Here is a 21637-nt window from a genome sequence, read left to right as displayed (position 1 = left end):
CCACCACGCCTGGCTAATTTTTTTGTATTTTTAGTAGAGATGGAGTTTCACCATGTTGGCCAGGCTGGTCTCAAACTCCTGACCTCAGATGATCCGCCCACCTCGACCTCCCAAACTGCTGGCATTACAAGCATGAGCCACCACGCCCGGCCTCTTCCTTTCTTCTGAATTAGCAATGGGGTCTCACTATGTTCCCCAGGCAGGTCTCAAACATCTAGCCTCAAGAGATCCTCCTGTCTCAGTCTCCCAAAGTCCTGGCATTACCGACATAAAATTATTTGATAAACCGAGGTTACAAAGCTTTGTGAAGTCACCATGTCCATGTGACTTCAGATTAAAACCGTATTAAGGGGCACACTCTAGTTCCTGCTTCCTCCCAGGCCCTTCCCGTGTGAGGCAGGCAGAGGGAGGTGGGAGTCTTCCCACCTGGGCTGAGGCTTCCAGGACTGGTCTGGGGAAGGGGATGTTGAACAATTCTTTCTCACTGGGATTAGGAAAGGCCTTCACCTACCTCTTGGAGAAGGAGTAGTCAGGAGGCTGGTCATTGTCACTAGTGGTTGAGTTCCTTGGAGAAGAGGCAGATCTGTAGGAAGAGGGGCAAAGACAGGAATGTAGTGGGTGGGCCCCTATGGCTTTGAGTCCTGGAAGTCCCAGGAAAGCCTCTGGTGCCAGGTTCTCCCAAGTCCCTTCCCCTTTTCCACTTGTCCTCTTCTGGTTTCCCTGAGTATCTCCTCAGGCTCCAGGTACCGATAGCTCTCCACAGGAGCAGGTCTGAGGCCGCATGCAGTTTGACGGGGTGTTACCTTCATACGCTCTCTCCCGATCCTTTCAATGGGCCACCAAATTTACTTAGATCTCTCAAGGCCTGAGAAAGTCAGGCAAAGGTTCGCAAATCAGCAGCGAACCCAGTTTCGCCAAAGCGCGGTAACAGGTACCCTAGGGTTCCACAGCTCGGAGTTCTGGTGACGCCATCCACCAGGTGTCAGGAGAGGGCCGGGAAGGTCAGGACCCGCGCCCAGGCTCCAGAGCGGAGTGGGCGCAGCGCAGTAGCCGGGCCGGGACCGGGAGGCGAGGGCCGTGGGCCGCCTTCTGGCTCGCCTCGGACGCTGGGAGGCCGGACTGGCCGCCCCCTCCGGGACTGCTTTCGCCGTCCAGGGCGCGGTCCGCGCACAGCCTGCCAAGCCTCACTTGGCCCCAGCCCGCGCCCCGCGCCCCGGAGATCCTCGACGCCCCTGCGAACGCGGGGTGGACGCGACGGGCTGGGTTTGGTCCTCGCCCCGCGGCCCCGCCCCCGTCCCCGCCCCCGCCCCCGCCCCGAGCCCCCCGCGTTACCAGCACCCCGCGGACCGCGCTGCGCTGGGGGCGGCCGGTGCGTCGGGGTGCGGCGTTCCCAGCCGCCGCGACCCTCTGCCCCAGCGGAGCGCTGAGCTTCGGCCGCTCCCGGTTTCGGTTCCTGCCACAGCCGAGGTGGCTGCGGCGAATGTGGGCGACCCGGCTCTCCGGCGCCCCCGCCCTCCCCTCGTGCTCACCTTTCCAGTCGGACGGGCTGCTGGTGAAGGGCCGGCGCCGCTCCGCGCGTCCTTTTGAACTCAACGGGGGCGGGCACCGCGGAGTCGCGGAGGCCAGCAGAGGCCGAACGAGGATCCCGAGCGGAGGAAGCCGCGGGTGGCGCGCGGGGTTGGCGCAGAGGCCGGAGGGGGTGGGGGGCAGGCCGACGGGGTGGGACAGGAAAAGCGGAGAGAAACCGCCCTCTGCAGGTCCCCTTGGCTCCCCCGGGAGGAAAGGCAGCTTGCCCTTCTCCGATTGTCACTTTACTCTCCATCCGGAGCCGCTTCCTTTCTCGCCGCGAGGCTCGGGGTTGGGTGGGGGGACCAGATTGGAGCCGCGGGCTAACTGGGATCCGTCCCATTTCCCTGGGCTTGACGTTCTCTGAATTTTTAGCTGATGTGGAAAGTTACATTTATTTGCATTTGTTTATCGCTTGCTCACATAGGTCTGTGTCCCGAAGCTTGGCAGATGAGCGAACTTAGCCAGCACACCCCCGGCCGTGAAGCAGGGAGGTGAAGCGGGGAGAGCAACGAGCCCCACCCGGGTCTTGCCAGCTGGACGTTCTTGTGGGGCAGCGTTGAGCAGCGGTTAGGAGTGTCGTGGACTTTGGATTCAAACAGCCCCAGCTCTTCTGCTTGCTAGCTGGGTGACTCTGGGCAAATTAACATCTCGAAAATCTGTTTCCTCATTCTTAAAATGCGGGGCTGAAAGTGATCATGCCTGTAAAGCCATCTCATATCCATGGTTCTAGAGCATGGTGAGCACCTCAATTTGAATAATCAGTGCCATGCTTTAGCTACCTCTTGACTCACTCGTTTGTGGCAGGAAATGTTCCCAAATTAATCAGAAGAATTCAGTGACTAAGAGGATGTAATAGTATATAACGCAGGCACTGGAATCAGCTCTGCTGTGTGATCTTGGACAAGCAGCTTCTGTTTCCTTTCTCTTATCTGGGGCAATACCTGTCTGATAGAGTGACTGTTGGGACGAAATAGGTTAGTAAATATGTACTGTAAGGCATTAGAACCTTGCCTGGCACATAGTAAGTGCTCAATAAACGCTAGCTCTTGTTACCTTGGCTTCCCGTTTAGGATTGGAACCCTTGTGATTATTCTTTCCCTCCCAGTGATAGACTTCTGTGCTTACTTCGCACTCCTGTGCGTTCTGTAGGTTTGTAAACCAGTATTTACACAGAAATACTTTCTATAGAAAAACAGGCATCATCAGATTGTGCATGTTAATCCGGGAACAGACTGAAAGGGAAGGTCTCAGAGGAGAGAGGCATAAAGGGGGAAGACAAAACAAAGTCATAAGCAAAGCAAGAGTAGTTGCTTTTATTCCTAAAGTGTTCATTATAAAAGAAACCAGAGGGCAGGGCACTGTGGCTCCCAGCACTTTGGGAGGCGGGTGGATCACTTGAGGTCAGTAGTTTGAGACCAGTCTGGCCAACAAGGTGAAACCCTGTCTCTACTAAAAATACAAAATCCGCTGGGTGTGGTGGCACACACCTGTAATCCCAGCTACTCTGGAGGCTGAGGCACGAGAATTGCTTGAACCTGGGAGGCAGAGGTTGCAGTGAGGCGAGATCACACCATTGCACTCCAGCCTGGGCAACAACAGCAAAACTCCGTCTCAAAAGAAAAAAACAAACACAAATACAGGAGGAAAACAAACAATAAAAAAGTGATGAAATTCATTTTATATAAATATATTGTGAGAAATATATGTAAATATGTGCATGGGAAAATGCCAATCCAACCAAGAAAGGCAAAGAAAGTGACATGCCAGCTGTGCATATGTAACTTAATAAAAGAAAGGTGAGCCTGGCTTGTCCTTAGATAAGAGAATATCCAAGAGAAAAGGAAATTAAAATCCAAGAGGGCTAAATCCAAAGGAGGACAATTGCTGGCATTGACATACTTCTAGCTGTCCACCTTGATCATGAATTCCAGGAGAAGTTCAGATCGTTCTTGGACCTGGGTTTGTCTCTTTCACATTTTCTATTATGTGTTGAAGATTGTTTAGAACTATAGACTCAGCCAGGCGCGGTGGCTCACACTTGTAATCCCAGCACTTTGGGAGGCCGAGGCGGGTGGATCACAAGGTCAGGAGTTTGAGACCAGCCTGGCCAACACAGTGAAACCCTGTCTCTACTAAAAATACAAAAATTAGCTGGACGTGGTGGCAGGCGCCTGTAATCCAAGCTAATGGGGAGGCTGAGGCAGGAGAATCGCTTGAACCCGGGAGGCGGAGGTTGCAGTGAGCCGAGATTGTGCCACTGCACTCCAGCCTGGGCGACAAAAAAAAAAAAAAGAACTACAGACTCAGAGGCTATCTGGCTCAACTGACTGACTCTACTGATTTGCTGTCACTTTCACAATTTCGACAGTTGTTAGTAATGTTCTTTCAATAAGCATCTTTTTTTTCTCTTTAAAAGGTAACTGGTGGGGCGCAGTGGCTCACGCCTGTAATCTCAGCACTTTGGGAGGCCAAGGCAGGCAGATCACCTGAGGTCAGGAGTTCGAGATCAGCCTGGCCAACATGGCAAAACCACGTCTCTACTTAAAATACAAAAATTAGCTGAGTGTGGTGGCAGGAGCCTGTAATCCCAGCTACTTCGGAGTCTGAGGCAGGAGAATCTTTTGCATCCTGGAGGTGGAGGTTGCAGTGAGCCGAGATTGCACCAACGCACTCCAGCCTGGGCAACAGAGTGAGACTCTGACTCAAAAAAAAAAAAAAAGAAAAAGAAAAGTAACCTTACACCTATAATCTCAGCACTTTGGGAGGCCAAGGTGGGCAGATCACTTAAGCCTAGGAGTTTGAGACCAGCCTGGGCAACATGTTGAAACCCTGTCTCTACAAAATACAAAAAAAGTTAGTCAGGAGTCGTGGCATGCACCTGTGGTCCCAGCTAGTCAGGAGGCTGAGGTGGGAGGATCACTTGAGCCCTGGGGGTGAAGGCTGCACTCCAGCCTGGGAGATATAGCAAGACCCTTTCCCCTCAACCAAAAAAAAGTAACCTTAGGGAGGGAGGTGGCGATGATTAATGGGTACAAAAAAAAAAAAAAAAAAAAGAATAAGACCTTAAGACCTACTATTTGGTAGCACAACAGGGTGACTATAAATAATAACTTAATTGTACATTTAAAAATAACTAAAATAGTATAATTGGATTGTTTTTAACACAAAAGATAAATGCTTAAGGGGATGGATACTCCATTCTCCATGATATGATTTTATTATGCATTGCATGCTTATATCAAAACATCTCATGAGGCCAGGCGTGGTGGCTCACACCTGTAATCCCAGCACTTTGGCAGGCGGATCACAAAGTCAGGAGATCAAGATCATCCTGGCTAACATGGTGAAACCCCGTCTCTACTAAAAATACAAAAAATTAGGCAGGTGTGGTGGCAGGCACCTGTAGTCCCAGCTACTCGGGAGGCTGAGGCAGGAGAATGGCATGAACCCGGGAGGCAGAGCTTGCAGTGAGCTGAGACTGTGCCACTGCACTCCAGCCTGGGCGACGGAGCAAGACTCTGTCTCAAAAAAAAAAAAAAATCTCATGTACCCCATAAATATATATACCTCCTATGAACCCACAAAAATTAAACATTAAAAAAATAAAAATAGGCCAGGCACAGTGGCTCATGCCTGTAATCCCAGCACTTTGGGAGGCCAAGGCGGGCAGATCACAAGGTTGAGAGATCGAGACCATCCTGGCCAACATGGTGAAACCCCGACTCTAATAAAAATACAAAAATTAGTCGAGCATGGTGGCACATGCTTGTTATCCCAGCTGCTCAAGACGCTGAGGCAGGAGAATCGCTTAAACCTGGGAGGCGGAGGTTTCAGTGAGCAGAGATCACGCCACTGCACTCCAGCCTGGCAACAGGGTGAGACTCCATCTCAAAAAAAATAATAATAATAATAAAAATGAATAAAATGTAACCTTAGAAGGTTTGCTGATACTTGATTTTTTTTTTTTTTTTTTTTTTTTTTGAGACAGAGTCTTGCTCTATCACCCAGGCTGGAGTGCAATGGCGTGATATCGGCTCACTGCAACCTCCGCCTCCCAGATTCAAGCAATTCTTCTGCCTCAGCCTCCCAAATAGCTGGGATTACAGGCATCTGCCATCAGGCCCGGATAATTTTTTGTATTTTTAGTAGAGACAGAGTTTCGCCATGTTGGCCAGGCTGGTCTCGAACTCCTGACCTCAGGTGATCCACCCGGCTCAGCCTCCCAAAGCGCTGGGATTACAGGCATGAGCCACCACGCCTGGCCTGATACATTATTTATTTATTTTTTTATGTAGTCACATACCTCATTTTATTTTTTGAGGTGGAGTCTCACACTGTCGTCCAGGTTGGAGTGCAGTGGCTCCATCTCAGCTCACTGCAACCTCTGCCTCCCGGGTTCAAGTGATTCTCATGCCTTAGCCTCCAGAGTAGCTGGGATTACAGGTCCACACCACCAGGCCTGGCTAACTTTTGCATTTTTAGTAGAGACAGGGTTTCACCATGTTGGCCAGGCTGGTCTCAAACTCCTGACCTTGAGTGATCCACCTGCCTCGGCCTCCCAAAGTGCTGGGATTATAGGCGTGAGCCACTGCTCCCAGCCAACATACCTCATTTTAAAAGTGTAGTCATACAGAAAAATAGATCCAATATGCACAAGCTCAGCACCCAGTTTGGTGTAAAATAAATACTATTGTAAGCAGTGTGCGTATTGTGCTCTCTGGTGTGTGTGCTGTTTATCTGGATATGTCATGTCTCGAGCTCTCTGCATGTCTTACCTAGTCTGTCAGTATGTCCTTCAAACTGCTGGAGGGCAGGGACTGGAGGATGTTCTTGCAATTAATTCTATGTAGAGAGGCATACAGATAGATGATGAATGAAGGCTTGTGGTGGTAAACTACCAGTGTTCTCCAAGGATTAAATGCTAAACCTCAGAAACTGCAGAGGCCGTCCTTTTGTCAATAGACCTCAAGGGGCCTTAGGGGAGGGGACAAGAGACATTCATCTCCACCCAGTTTTATTGGCCTTCAGCCCCACCTTGTGCTGCTGCCAGGATGGCAGTCTTTCCCCTGGACATTACCATTTTGTCAGTTAGGGTAAACAAGCTGTTCCCCAAATGGCACTATCCACCCTAGGTAAGCATATGGGCACTTTCCCCTGCCTCCTCGGAGCTCTCAGTAGGGTTATACACAAACAAAGTGCCAACCTCACAATTTAGTAAAATTTTCCACTTCAGGTGTGCCTCTATTGCAGCAGTTACTGCTTGTCTGCCCCACCAGACTGTAAGTCCCTAGAAGTCTCTGGCTCACGCCAAAGAGGATCAGTCTCCTGAGGAGAGGAGGGAAAGCCCTGGAGAGAAAAGGATTGAGGGCCTTGTGCAGCTAGGGGCCTCTGTTCCCAGCATTTTCCCTGTGTCACTCCCAGCAGTGATTCTGAATGCCAAGGGAGTGGAACATCTTTTATTTTATCTTATTTATTTATGAGATGTAGTCTTGCTTGGTCACCAGGCTGGAGTGCAGTGGCGCGATCTCGGCTCACTGCAGCCTCCGCCTCCTGGGTTCAAGCGATTCTTCTGCCTCAGCCTCCCGAGTAGCTGAGACTACAGGCATGTGCCACCACACTCAATTTCTTTTTTTTTTTTTTTTTTTTTTGAGATGGAGTCTAGCTCTGTCGCCCAGGCTGGAGTACAGTGGCGGGATCTCGGCTCACTGCAAGCTCCGCCTCCCAGGTTCACGCCATTCTCCTGCCTCAGCCTCCCGAGTAGCTGGGACCACAGGCGCCCACCACCACGCCCGGCTAATTTTTTTGTATTTTTAGTAGAGACGGGGTTTCACCATGTTAGCCAGGATGGTCTCGATCTCCTGACCTCGTGATCCGCCCGCCTCAGCCTCCCAAAGTGCTGGGATTACAGGTATGAGCCACCACGCCCGGCCCACACTCTGTTAATTTTTGTATTTTTATTAGAGACGGGGTTTCACCATGTTGGCCAGGATGGTCTTGATCTCTTGACCTTGTGATCCGTCCGCCTTGGCCTCCCAAAGTGCTGGGATTACAGGAGTGAGCCACTGCGCCTAGCCTGGGAGTGGAACACCTTTTAGGAGAGCTATGAAAAAGGACAGGCAGTAGGGCTTTTATAATTTGAAGAACAACTCTCCTCTCAGGGGGAAATGTAAGCTCTCCATTACTGCTGTATGCAGTAGAGATCCTTTGAAGATGATCCTTTCCTTTTTTCTTTCTTTCTTTTTTTTGTTTGAGACTGGGTCTCGCTCTGTTGCCCAGGCTGGTTGGAGTGCAATGGTGTGATCAAAGATCACTGCAGCTTTGATGTGAGCTCAAGATACCCTCCTGCGTCGGCCTCCAGAGTGGTTGGGGCTACAAGCATGTGCCACCATGCCCAGCTAATTTTTAATTTTTTGTGGAGATGGGGTTTTGCTTTGTCACCCAGGCTGGCCTTGAACTCTTGGGCTGAAGCAATCCTCAAGCCTTGGCTTCCCAAAGCAAAGATGATGTTTTTTTTTTTTTTTGAGACGGAGTCTCGCTCTGTTGCCCAGGCTGGAGTGCAGTGGTGCTATCTCAGCTCACCACAACCTCCACTTCCCGGGCTGAAGCGATTCTCCTGCCTCAGCCTCCTGAGTAGCTGGGACTACAGGTGCATGCCACCATGCCCAGCTAATTTTTTGTGTTTTTAGCAGAAGCGGGGTTTCACTATGTTGGTCAGGCTGGTCTTGAACTCCTGACTTTGTGATCTGCCTGCCTCGGCCTCCCAAAGTGCTGGGATTACAGGCGTGAGCCACTGTGCCCGGCCAGATGATGCTTTTTAAAGAGTAACATCAGCCTGGCCATCATGGCGAAATCCCATCTCTACAAAAAATGCAAAAATTAGCCGGGCATGGTAGCACGTACCTGTAGCCCAGCTACTCAGGAGGCTGAGGTGGGAGAATCGCTTGAGCTCAGGAAGCAGAGGTTGCAGTGAGCCTGAGATGGTGCCACTGCACTCCAGCCTCGGCAAGAATGAGCCCTCGTCTCAAAAAAAAAAAAAAAAAAAAAAAAAAGAGAGAAAAGAAAAAGGAGTAACAGGATTAGATTCTGGAAAAAATGACTCCCAAATATAAACATGTATTTCCAGCTCCTAAATGAACATATCTACTGGAACATCCTGCAAGGACTACAAATTCCTTGCATCCAATGCTTGTAGGGGACACCTAGAGTTTGTTTTATAGCTTAATCAAGGTATAATTGATGCACAGTAAATTGCACATAAAATATGCAATTTGATAAGCTTTGACACATGTATATACCCATAAAACTATCACCATAATTAAAATTAAGAACATTTCTGGCCAGGCGCAGTGGCTCATGCTTGTAACCCCAGCACTTTGGGAGGCCGAGGCGGGCAGATCACCTGAGGTCGGGAGTTCGAGACCAGCATGGAGAAACCCCATCTCTACTAAAAATACAAAATCAGTCGGGCATGATGGTGCATGCCTGTAATCCCAGCTACTCGGGAGGCTGAAGCAGGAGAATTGCTTGAACCCAGGAGGTGGAGTTTGCAGTGAGCTGAGATAGTACCATTGCACTCCAGCCTGGGCAACAGAGTGAGACTGTCTCAAAAAAAATTAAAAAAAATAAAAAATTCACCCTCCTTATCATGATCCCCTCCTATCACTGGTCTTCTTCTCGTCATAGGCACTAACATGTCTGGTAATAGTGTCAGTCACAGTTCGCCATTTCCCTGGCCATAGGATGGACACATCATGCAAATTGGGCCAGTTGAATTTTCTCTAGGGAATGTGGATCTGGAGAGAACACAGTGGCAGAAGGTGGCAGCTGCTGGAGGGGCTGTCCACACATTCCTGCTGCAGACATCCAGGGGCTGGCTCTTGTCCTTCCTGCAGCCTGGTTCTTTTTTTGGCTCTATGAGCTGTCTAATATCAACATATCCTTTTATCTTTTTTTTTTTTTTTTTTTTGAGACAGGGTCTCACTCTGTTGCCCAGGCTAGAGTGCAGTGATGCAATCTCAGCTCACTGCAACCTCTGGCTCCCGGATTCAAGCAATTCTCAGTGCCTCAGCCTCCAGATTAGCTGTGATTACAGGTTCACAACACCATGCCCAGCTAATTTTTGTTATTTTTTGGTAGAGACGGGGTTTCATCGTGTTGCCAAGGCTGGTCTCAAACTCCTGGATTTGCCATGAGATCAGAAGCAATCTGCCCATCTCGGTCTCCCAAAGTGCTGGGATTACAGGCATGAGCCACTGTGCCCGGCCCCAACATATCCTTTTCTTTCAGACAGAGTCTCGCTCTGTTGCCCAGGCTGGAGTGCAGTGGTGCAACCATGGCTCACTGCAACCTCTGCCTTCCAGGCTCAAGCGATCCTCCCATCTCAGCCTCCCAAGTAGCTGGGACCACAGGTACATGCCACCAGGCCTGGCTAACTTTTTGTAGAGATGGGGTCTCACTATGTTACCCAGGCTGTACTTGAACTCCTGAACTCAAGCGATCCTCCAGCCTCTGCTTCCCAAAGTGCTGGGATTACAGGTGAGAGCCACCACACTCAGCCCCAACATATCGTTTATTGCTTAATTTTGTCAGTTTGTTGCTTGCAACCAGAGAACCCACATAAATATACTTCTTTCTGCGGTCATTGTTAAAAGGAAAGACACCACCAAGTTCTAGTCTCTCAAGCCTAACTTAGAATAATTCCTGGCCAGGTGTGATGGCTCACACCTGTAATCCTAGCACTTTGGGAGGCCGTGGCGGGTGGATCACCTGAGGTCAGGAGTTCGAGATCAGCCTGGCCAACATGGTGAAACCCCATCTCTACTAAAAATACAGTTAGCAGGGTGTGGTGGTGTGCGCCTGTAATCCCAGCTACTTGGAGGCTTAGGGAATCACTTGAACCAGGGAGGCGGAGGTTGCAGTGAGCCGAGATTGCACCATTGCACTCCAGCCTGGGCAACAGAGCAAGACTCCATCTCAAACAAAACAAAACAAAACAAAAGAAAAACACCTCACTTTTCATCATGTGTCCCCTTCTAGCCCATCACTAAATCTTGCCCATTCTGCTCTTTGCTCAATATTCTGTCTCGTTAAATATCTTATTTTTAACACCCCTCATCGTTTCCCTCGTTCCTAGTACTAGTACTCAGTGCTTGGTAGACGGTTGATGCTCAGTAAATGCTTGCAGAATGACTGAACGAATGGTGATATCATCACCTCTAAAAACAAGAGCAAGGATGGAAAGGTTTTGGCATTTATGTGGCATTTATCAAGTTGGCAGGACTTCAGAGCTATTTTGAAAATGTCACAAATATTTTCATATAAAGTAATGATAGGACTTGAATCCAAGACTTCCTTTTTTAACTTTTTCTTTTTTTTTGAGACAGTGTCTTGCTTTGTCACCCAGGCTGCGCAATCTTGGCTCACTGCAACCTCTGCCTCCCAGGTTAAAGCAATACTCCTGCCTCAGCTTCCTGAGTAGCTGGGACTACAGGTGTGCGCTACCACGCCTGGCTAATTTTTGTATTTTTAGTAGAGATGGGGTTTCACCATGTTGGCCAGGCTGGTCTTGAACTCTTGACCTTGTGATACACCCGCCTCGGCCTCCCAAAGTGCTGGGATTACAGGTGTAAGCCACCGTGCCCGGCCCTTTTTTTTTTTTTTTTTCTTTTTCTTTTTAAGACAGAGTCTCCCTCTGTCACTCAGGTTGGCATGCAGTGGTATGATCGTTGCTCCTTGCAGACTCAACCTCCCAGGCTGGAGTGACCCTCCCTCCTCAGCCTCCTAAGTGGCTGGGAGTATAGGTGCGCTCTACCGTGCCTGGCCTAGTTTTTAAATTTTTTGTAGAGATGGGGGTCTATGTTGCCCAGGCTGGTGTAAAACTCCTGGGCTCAAGTTATCCTCCCGCCTCAGCCTCCCAAAGTGCTGGGATTAAAGGTGTGAGCCACCACATCCAGCCCTTTAAAATTTTTTTTAAAAATAAGAGATAGAGGTCTCATCATCTTGCCCAGGCTAGTCTCCAACTCCTGGGCTCAAGCAGTCTTCCCCTGTTGGCCTCCCAAAAGAATCCAGGACTTCTGACTCCAAATTTTATGCCATTTCTAGGATAGGATTTTTTTTTTTTTTTTTTTTGAGACAGTTTCACTCTTGTTCCCCAGGCTGGAGTGCAATGGCACAATCTTGGCTCACTGCAACCTCCGCCTCCTGGGTTCAAACGATTCTCCCACCTCAGCCTCCCGAGTTGCTGCGATTACAGGTATGCACCACCACGCCCGGCTGATTTTGTATTTTTTTAGTAGAGACAGGGTTTCTCCATGTCAGTCAGGCTGGTCTCGAACTCCCAACCTCAGGCGATCCACCGGCCTCGGCCTCCCAAAGTGCTGGGATTGTAGCTGTGAGCCACCGCACCCAGCCGATATGATTGTTATTATTATACTTTGTATCCTTTCGGTTTCATATCTTCCTCTCTTGTGCTCAGACCCTTACTCATACCAAGGACTAAATTGTAAACACTAGATATAGCTCTAAAATGTTATTACCCCTTTCCAAGTGTATCTGTTTATCAACCAAAGTGGGGAGTGGGGAGCACATGCAGGATTAAAGAGAAGAGTCTGTGGCCCTTGGTATCATAAAAGAATTACAGTCAGGAGTTAGGGTGAGCTGGGGGTCAGGGATGTGACTAAAGCTTTCTGAACCTGGGGCAGAATCAATAACCATACCTAAGTGGAAAACAGTGTGCTGGGTTGCAACAATGCCCTTTGTCAAATAAACAATCCACAGATAGTCAGAATCAGACTTTATTTAACAATCTGAAAATGTGTTCTTCTGGCTTTAAGTCTTGCAAAATGGGTCGTAAGTCAAAGACAGATTTGTTCACTATCCTCTGAGTGTGTGTGGTTATGTCTCTGTATAGACAAGTGTCTGTGTCTATAGATACTTTTGCTTTTTATAGTGATTAAAGCTCCACTTTAGTTAATGTATAAAGTCTTATTCTAATAATGCTAAAACCAGAATTAAATATTCCCTGAGTCTAATGTTCTCTTCTCCCCAGCCTGCCTCCCTCCATCCCTCCCATAAGGCTGCTCCTCCGCCTCCATTAATGCCAGGTCTTTAGACAGCACCAGCATTCCTACTGAGAACCCAGGGATGGATGCTGGCTCTTATATCCCTCTGACCTATACCCTCTGGTTGAAGAGCTTCTCTGGTGAGGTTTGGGGCAGGAGGAGTCTTGGCAGTTTCTCTTCAGAGTTGTGGATTTTCACTTGTAGATACCTGGAAAGTAAACATGATTGTGTTAGGTGTTGACCTGCCTTCCCACCAACCACTTATGGAGGGGTTAAACTCAGTTTGCTTCTACTGAATTATACTTCATGTAATGCCACTGGCCTCTCTTGAGGGAGGCAATGTGAAACTGGTTGTTGGGATTATTGCAAGGACTTGTTGCAGATATTGTTCATTACATCATTCACAATATCTTTATGATGATTCACAGGAGAATTTCTTTTTTTTTCTTTTTGAGACATAGTCTTGCTCTGTCTCCCAGGCTGGAGTGTAGTGGCACAATCATAGCTAACTGTAGCCTTGAACTCCAGGGCTCAAGTATTCTTACCTCAGCCTCTGAGTAGCTAGGACTACAGGCGCACACAACCATGCCTGGCTAATTTATTAAAAAAAAATTTTGTTGCCTAGAATGGTCTTGAACTCCTGGGCTCAAGTGATCCTCCCACCTCAGCCTCCCAAAGTGCTGGGATTACAGGCGTGAGCCCCGGCACCTAGCCTCCTTAAGGAATGAGCATTGTGAATTGGGTTAACTGATCAGGTTTTTCTCTTCTTGGATTTTAGAAAGTCTGGAACCAATCTCATGGTCATCCTTAGTAAGCTTATTTTATAGAATGCATTTTTTATACTTGCCTAATTCATGGCTCCATTTTACATCACTATCCTGTCTCATATAATTCTGAGTTTTTCTGCTGTATGTTGTGTATATGTGTGTATGTTAATATAATAAACATATATAAATATGCAGTTCACATGCCGCATAATGACGTTTTGATCAACAATGGACTCTATATACATAGGTGGTCCCATAACATTTTAATGGAGCTGAAAAATTTCTATTGCCTAGTGACGTGGCAGCTATTGTTAACATTGTAGCTTTCATAACATCACAGCACAACACATTACTCACATATTTGTGATGATGCTTGTATAAACAAACTTACAGTGCTGCCAGTTGTAAAAAGTATAGCACATGCAATTATGTACCGTACATAACACTTAATAACAATAAACAACTATATTACTTGATGTATTTAATATACTATGCTTTTAAAAATATTTTTCTATATATATTATTTTTGAGACACAGTCTCACTCCATTGCCCAGGTTGGAGTGCAGTGGCACAATCCTGGCTCACTGCAGCTTCTATGTCCCGGGTTCAAGTGATTCTCATGTTCTCATGCCACAGCCTTCCAAGTAGCTGGGATTACGGGTGTGTGCCACCATGCCCGGCTAATTTTTGTATTTTTAGTAGAGATGGAGTTTCACCATGTTGGTCAGGCTGGTCTTGAACTCCTGGCCTCAAGTGATCTGCCTGCCTCAGCCTCCCAAAGTGCTGGGATTACTGGCATGAACCACCACATCAGCCTACAATACTTTTTATTATTATTTTAGTGTGTTTCCTACTTATTAAAAAAAAAGTTCTGCTAATTGGCCAGGTGCATTGGCTCACGCCTGTAATCCCAGCATCCCAGCATTTTGGGAGGCTGAGGCAGGAGGATCACGAGGTCAGGAGTTCCAGACCAGCCTGACCAACATGGTGAAACCCCGTCTCTACCAAAAATACTAAAATTAGCCAGGCATGGTGGCGCCACCGCCTGTAATCCCAGCTACTCAGGAGGCTGAGGCAGGAGAATCGCTTGAACCCGGGAGGCGGAGGTTGCAGTGAGCCGAGATTGTGCCACTGTACACTGTACTCCAGCCTGGGCGACAGAGAGAGACTCCATCTCAAAAAAAAAAAAAAAGTTCTGCTTATTTAAAAAAACATTAACTGTAAAACAGCCTCAAGTAGATCCTTTAGGAGGAGGCGTTGTTATTACCGGAGATGTCAGGTCCATTTGTGATAGTGCCCCGAAGACCTTCTAGTGGGACAAAATGTAAAGGTAGAAGACAGTGATATGGGTGATCCTGACCGTAGGCCAATGTGTATGTTTGTGTGTTTTTATTTACTTGTTTATAGATGGTGTCTAGCTATGTTGCCCAGGTTGTATTTGAACTCGTGGGCTCAAGTGATCCTTCTGCCTCAGCCTCCTGCATCGCTGGAACTACTACAGGCACATGCCACAACACCCAGCTCTGTGTCTTAGTTTTTAACAAAAAAGTTTTAAAAAGAAACAGAAAAAATACGGAAAAAAGCTTACAGAATAAGGATATAAAGAAAATATTTTTTGGCCGGGTGTGGTGGCTCCCGCCTGTAACCCCAGCACTTTGGGAGGCCAAGGCAGGTGCATCACCTGAGGTCGGGAGTTTGAGACCAGCCTGACCAACATGGAGAAACCCCGTCTCTACTAAAAGTACAAAATTAGCTGGGCGTGGTGGCACATGCCTGTAATTCCAGCTACTCGGGAGGCTGAGGCAGGAGAATTGCTGGAACCCAGAGGCCAAGGCTGCGGTGAGCCGAGATCATGCCATTGCACTCCAACCTGGGCAATAAGAGTGAAACTCCGTCTCAAAAAAAAAAAAAGAGAAGAAAAATATTTTTAATGGTGTAGCCTAAGTGTACAGTGTTTATAGTCTACAGGAGTGTAAGTAATGTCCTAGGCCTTCACATTCACTCACCACTCACTCACTGACTCACCCAGAGCAGGTTCCACTCCTGCAAGCTCCACTCATGATAGTGCCCTATACAAGTGTATCACTTTTTATTTTCTATATGCTATTTTTACTGTACTTTTCTATGTTTAGATACACAAATATTAACCACTGTGTCACAGCTGCCTACAGAATTCAGTAAAGTAACATGCTGTATAGGTTTGCAGCCTAGAAGCAATAGGCTATACCATACAGCCACACATAATGACAAAATCGTCTAATAATGCATTTCTCAGAGCATATCCCTGTTGTTGAGCAACACATTACTGTATAATATGACCTTTTTGCATTTTTAAAAAATATCTTAACCTCTTTAACTCCTTTTTGAAATAATTTGAGATTTAATTAAATAAATACCTAGAAGATAGGGCCAGTTTAAGGTCAAGTATAGGAAAATGGGCACGGAGACACCATGAAGTCCCAGTTCATTCTTGTTTCCTCTGGTTCCCACCTGCTTGACTGCCCTAAGGGTATGGTTCACTGCCGGATTCCCCTTGTAGCCTGTGGTGAAGATTCCAGCCTATTCCCAAACCCCTGTCAATCTAATGCCCAATCTATTCTCTGTATATCTGGTCTTACCTCTTCTTGAGGTTCAGGTGCTGTGAGGTTGTTGTTTTCTGGTACCGTGAAGACTTGAAGCTGGTCTTGGCCCTACAAAGAGAAGAGTTCTGCCAGTAAGATGTGGCTCAACCTTTCCAGCCTCTCAGCATAGAAGTGTCTTCTGTGCCTTATACTTTACAAGGGTCTCAGTATTTGTACTATTACAAAGGGAAAAATACAGTGTTGTTTCACCAGAGCCTGAAGGCATCGGGAAAGGCTTTCATCCATCCTCTTTTACAGATGAATAAACTAAGATTCAAAGAGTAAAAAGACTTGCTGGGACAGGAAACCAGGTCTTTGAATTCCTGAGTTGTTTCCATGATCAAAAACCATGTAATCTGTGTGACGTGGTGTGGATGTGTATCTATAAGGGAGTGCGAGGTCTTAAAATTACTACCTGCCACTTTTAGATGAACCGTCCTCAAGAACGTACTGCAACTCTCACACTTAAGTGATCCTAATTCATGACATACAGTTAGGAGAAGCAAGTGGTAAAATAATTTCTTTGGGAAAAATTTTAGGTTCTGAGATGGGAACCCAAGGTGTAGGAAGCCCAGTCTAGACCACGTGCAGGGGTGCACACCTGTAGTCCCAGCTCCTTGAGAGGCTGAGGCAGGAGGATCACTTGAGGCCAGGAGTATCAAGGTTGCAGTGCACTATGATTGCACCTGTGAATACCCACTGCACTCCAGCCTGGGCAACATAGTGAGATCATCTCTAAAAATATAAATTTTTAAAAAAAGAAAGAAAGCCCTGCCTAGAAACTGCTATGCTAGGGGAAGACCCTGTGAGGTTTAAAATAAGTTTTTAAAACATGAAATTTAATTTAAAAACTATAAAATATATATTTTAAAAACAGAACCAATTTCTTTTTAATTTTTTCTTTCTTTCTTTCTTTTTTTTTTTTTTGAGAAGGAATCTGGCTCTGTCACCCAGGCTGGAGTGCAGTGGCGTGATCTCGGTTCACTGCAACCTCCACCTCCCAGGTTCAAGTGATTCTCCTGCCTCAGTCTCCCAAGTAGCTGGGATTACAGGCGCCCACCACCATGCCTGACTTTTAGTAGAGATGAGGTTTCACTATGTTGGCCAGGCTGGTCTCAACCTCCCGACCTCAAGTGATCCACTCCCCTCAGCCTCCCAAAGTGTTGGGATTACAGGTGTGAGCCATGGCACCTGGCCAACAGAACCAATTTCTAACAGTGTGATAGCCACTTGAAATTCCAAGATCTCTCCTTCAAGGACATTTTCTTTCTTTTTACTCCCTCCTCCCTTTCCAGGTCATGAATTAGCTCAAAGGTGATGTTACATCACCTCCCGGAAAGTTATCAAAACCTTCCATCTCTCTGAGATGGTTCAAATAGTAAGCAAGAACAGATTTTTTCCCAGTAATTTTTTTTTCAAAAATGGCTATGTTTTTTCCCAGTTATATTTATATTTACCCATTTTTACATGTGACATGTCCATAATTCTGCCTGAGAGAAAATATGATTTATAATGCATCTGCAAGGGAAGTGAGCATACACAGGCTTCAGAGGATTGATGACATGAATAGGCTAGGATCTAAGATGCTCTAGTTGCTTAATTCTACAGGAAAAATATTTCTCCTTAGCTGATGACCAAAGTAATCCCACCAGAGAGGCTAACAGTAAGGAAATATTATAAATCTAAAATACAAGGAGACAGACTCAGGCGAAAGGAGAGTGTATCCTGTACCTCTTTTCCAGGGAGGACAGTGTTACTAGCCTGTTTCTTAAAATGGTCAGAAAGAGTCTTGCCTCCTATAAACTCTTCCCTTCAAAAAGATGACTCCAAGAATGCAAACTTGTTTTATCATTCCCCAGAGGCAATCAAAAAGTCACTCTATTACTGTCTCCATCTAAAATCATATAATACATTATAAAATCAAACTGAAATCAATTCAACCATTCAGTTGCTCTTTTCAGTGCAGAAAAATGAGAAGTGGCTATGCTTACCTACTCAAAACCCTGCATCTATCCTGCACTTATTCACTCTCCACATGTCCTGCCTATCTCTCTCCATCAGCACAGCTGCCTCAGACTAGAAACTGACCAAGGAAAAGTCATTTTTATTATTTAAAAAATCTTTTTTTGAGATGGGGTCTCACTCTGTTGCCCAGGCTGGAGTGCAGTGGCATGATCATGGCTCACTGTACCCTTGACCTCCCTGGGCTCAGGTGATCCCACCTCAGCTTCCCAAGTAGCTGGGGCCACAGGCATGTGACACTATGCCTGGCTAATTTTTGTATTTTTTGTAGAGATGGGTTTTTCCTATGTTGCCCAGGCTGATCTTAGACTCCTGGGGTCAAGTGATCCACCTGCCTCAGCCCCCAACAAAGTGCTAGGATTACAGCCACCTTGGGAGGTTGAGGCACTGCACCCAGATCTTTTTATTAAAATTTTTTTAAAGAGATGGGATCTCACTATGTTGCCCAAGCTGGAGTGCAGTGGCTATTCACAGGTGTGATCGTAGCATACTACAGTGTCCAACACCTGGGCTCAAGTGATCCTCCCGCCTCAGCATCCTGAGTAGCTGGGATTACAGGCTTGCATCAGTGAGCCTGACTTAAGGAAAAGTTGTTTTTTTTTTTTTTTTTTGAGACAGAGTTTCGCTCTTGTTGCCCAGGCTGGAATGCGATGGCGAGATCTTGGCTCACTGCAACCTCCGCCTTCTGGGTTCAAGCAATTCTCCTGCCTCAGCCTCCTCAGTAGCTGGGATTTCAGGCACATGCCACCATGCCTGGATAATTTTTGTATTTTTAGTAGAGACGGGGTTTCACCATGTTGACCAGGCTGGTCTCGAACTCTCGAACTCCTGACCTCAGGTGATCCGCCCACCTCGGCCTCCCAAACTGCTGGGATTACAGGCGTGAGCCACTGCACCCGGCCTAGGAAAAGTTTTTTTTTTTTTTTTCTTTTTGAGACGGAGTCTCGCTCTGTCACCCAGGCTGGAGTGCAGTGGCGCAATCTCAGCTCACTGCAAGCTCCACCTCCTGGGTTCACGCCATTCTCCTGCCTCAGTCTCCCGAGTAGCTGGGACTACAGGCGCCCGCCACCACACCCGGCTAATTTTTTGTATTTTTAGTAGAGACGGGGTTTCACCATGTTAGCCAGGATGATCTTGATCTCCTGACCTGGGAATCCGCCCACCTCTGCCTCCCAAAGTGCTGGGATTACAGGCGTGAGCCACTGCGCCCGGCCAGGACAAGTTTTACATCTTGCTCTGTTAGGGCCCTCAGTGCTTCATGTGAATCAAGACTGAAGGCCTCTGAAAGATATACTTCTGGAAAAAGAAAAATAAATTTTAATGTATAAAAAAATAGGGCATCATCATGTAGATGACTTAGGCTTTTAGTACCTCTGAGGAGTCAGCTGAGATAAGCTTATTATCCTCTTCCTTGTCTTCCATCTTCTTTGCCTCTCCAGGCTCTGAAGCAACCTGTGAATCAAAGTGAACAATGGAGGAGAGAGTCCCACACCTTCCACCCTGGGGGCCATCCCTGTGCCCTTGGTCCATATTAGCTCCTCTCAGATATCAGGAGGCTCCCGAGGTAGCCTTGGTCAGACACAGGCAGTAGTAGGGTGGTGTGATCTAACGAGTGTCAGAAATCTCACACACTTCTCCCGGATATACACATGGCTCATGTGCTAGCCTTCTTCATTGCTCACATGTCACCGCTGACTGCTCTATAAACTTGCAACTCAGCTCCCACTCCCTGTGTCCTTCCCTACTTAATTTTTCTTCATATCACTTATCATTACTAGATTGTAATTTTATTTATTCTTTTTTTTTTTGTCTGTCTTCCTGCACTAAAATATAAGCCTCAGGAAGGCAGGGTATTTTGTTTTGTTCACTGTCATACCCCACCTCCTAGAAAAGTCCCAGGCACACTGTAGGGGCTCAGTAAGTAATTGTAGAATGAATAAATCTTGTTGCCATCTAGTCAGACATTTCACCATAATCCTCTCTACAATGTACCTGACTGGAGATAATCTATCTTAGATCTTTTTTTTTTTTTTGAGACAGGGTCTTGCTCTGTTGCCAGGCTGGAGTGCAACGTGGCACAATCTTGGCTTACTGCAACTTCTGCCTCCTGGGTTCAAGCGATTCTCCCGCCTCAGCCTCCCGAGTAGCTGGGATTACGGCACACACCACCATGCCCAACAAATTTTTTGTATTTTTAGTAGAGACGGGGTTTCACCATGTTGGCCAGGATGGTCTCGATCTCCTGACCTCATGATCCGCCCACCTCAGCCTCCCGAAGTGCTGGGATTTACAGGTGTGAGCCACTGCGCCCGGCCCTTAGCTCTTAACATCAAGGAAAGAGAACTAATTTTCAAGGTGGCCCATCCCATATTTTTTTTGGTCAGCCCCTTGTGTCTCCTTTGCCCTTCCACAATACTTTTTTTCCATCCCATTTAAAAAATTGAGCTAATTGTTGAAAGTTCCTCTTGTATTGATCCAAAATGTATCTTAAAAAAAGTCTTTATATGTAGTTTCTGCCTCTGCCCTCTGGAGTGTCACAGAACAAGTCAAATCCCTATATGATAGTCTTTCCATATAACGTGACTAGAATATGACTTGAGGCTGGGCACGGTGGCTCACACCTGTAAGCCCAGCACTTTGGGAGGCGTAGATGGGAGGACCACTGGAGCCCAGGAGTTTGAAACCAGCCTGGGCAACATGGCGAAACCCCATCTCTACCAAAAATACAAAAATGAGGCAGGCATGGTGGCATGCGCCTGTAGTACCAGCTACGTGGGAGGCTAAGGAGGGAAGATCACTGGGGCCCAGAGAGGTCAAGGCTGCAGTGAGTCATGATCGTGCCACTGCACTCCAGCCTGGGCGACAGAGTGAGACCCTGTCTCAAAAGAAAGAAAGAAAAAAAAGAGTATGACTTGATTTACAGATCCTTCACAGAACTAGTTGCTCTTCAATGGGTTGGCATCTCTCAATTTTTTTTCAAAAGCCTTAAAAATTTTTTTTTTGTGATAGGGTCTCACTGTGGTGCCCAGGCTGGAGTGTAGTAGTGCTCACTGCAGCCTCGACCTCATAAGCTCAAGCAATCCTCCTGTCTCAGCCTCCCAAGTAAGGAGCAGCCTTTTCAAAAGGCTGTCGTTTTTGCTTTACTTCCCTCTGTGAGTTCCTGCTTCTAGGTCTTCTCATCAGAGAAGACACACCCTGGAAATTTGCTGCCATTTTTTTTCAGGGTCTATTTACCATAGTCACAGGTATAATGAACTGAAGTGAGACCCACCCTCCTGCCCCCACTAAAGAAGGTAAAGCTCAGGATTCCAACTATTGGTCCTTTATTTTTTTGAATGTATTATTTATTTATTTATTTATTTTATTTTGTATTATTTTTTTTTAACTTTTTCTTTTTCTTTTCTTTGAGACACAGTCTCACTCTGTTGCCCAGGCTGGAGTGCAGTGATGTGATGTCGGCTTACTGCAACGTCTGCCTCCTGGGTTCAAGTGATTCTCATGTTCTTGTGCCTCAGGCCTTCCAAGTAGCTGAGACTACAGACACCATCATGCCTGGCTAATTTTTGTATTTTTAATGGAGACAGGGTTTCACCATGT

At 46.9% G+C, this 21637-nt stretch overlaps 2 protein-coding genes across 7 annotated transcripts in view; both read right to left on the bottom strand.

Moving 5' to 3' along the window:
• SMAGP (small cell adhesion glycoprotein) overlaps positions 1–6052 on the bottom strand; it is a 29436-nt gene extending 23384 nt beyond the window's left edge. Inside the window, exons 1-2 of one of the 5 annotated variants that reach the window (XM_063593060.1) lie at positions 1530–6052; positions 512–583 (exon numbers count right to left, since the gene is read on the bottom strand). In XM_063593060.1, the coding sequence (XP_063449130.1) occupies positions 512–583; positions 1530–1909 (452 nt within the window). In that variant the 5' untranslated portion in view covers positions 1910–6052. Of the gene's footprint in view, positions 1–511; positions 584–803; positions 1268–1332; positions 1485–1529 lie in introns of those variants that run through there. The other 4 variants (XM_003810789.5, XM_003810790.5, XM_008963165.5 and 1 more) reach the window with 4 other exon arrangements.
• Positions 6053–12348: 6296 nt separating this feature from the next.
• BIN2 (bridging integrator 2) overlaps positions 12349–21637 on the bottom strand; it is a 43195-nt gene continuing 33906 nt past the window's right edge. For both annotated transcript variants that reach the window (XM_003810793.4, XM_034935834.2), the window contains exons 11-13: positions 19412–19492; positions 16016–16087; positions 12349–12837 (exon numbers count right to left, since the gene is read on the bottom strand). In XM_003810793.4, the coding sequence (XP_003810841.4) occupies positions 12808–12837; positions 16016–16087; positions 19412–19492 (183 nt within the window). In that variant the 3' untranslated portion in view covers positions 12349–12807. The remainder of the gene's footprint in view (positions 12838–16015; positions 16088–19411; positions 19493–21637) is intronic.

This window comes from Pan paniscus, chromosome 10 (genome assembly GCF_029289425.2).
Source record: "Pan paniscus chromosome 10, NHGRI_mPanPan1-v2.0_pri, whole genome shotgun sequence".
Classification (NCBI taxonomy): domain Eukaryota; kingdom Metazoa; phylum Chordata; class Mammalia; order Primates; family Hominidae; genus Pan; species Pan paniscus.
The sequence above is the reverse complement of the archived record's forward strand: the minus strand, read 5'-3'. Positions and strand labels throughout refer to the sequence as shown.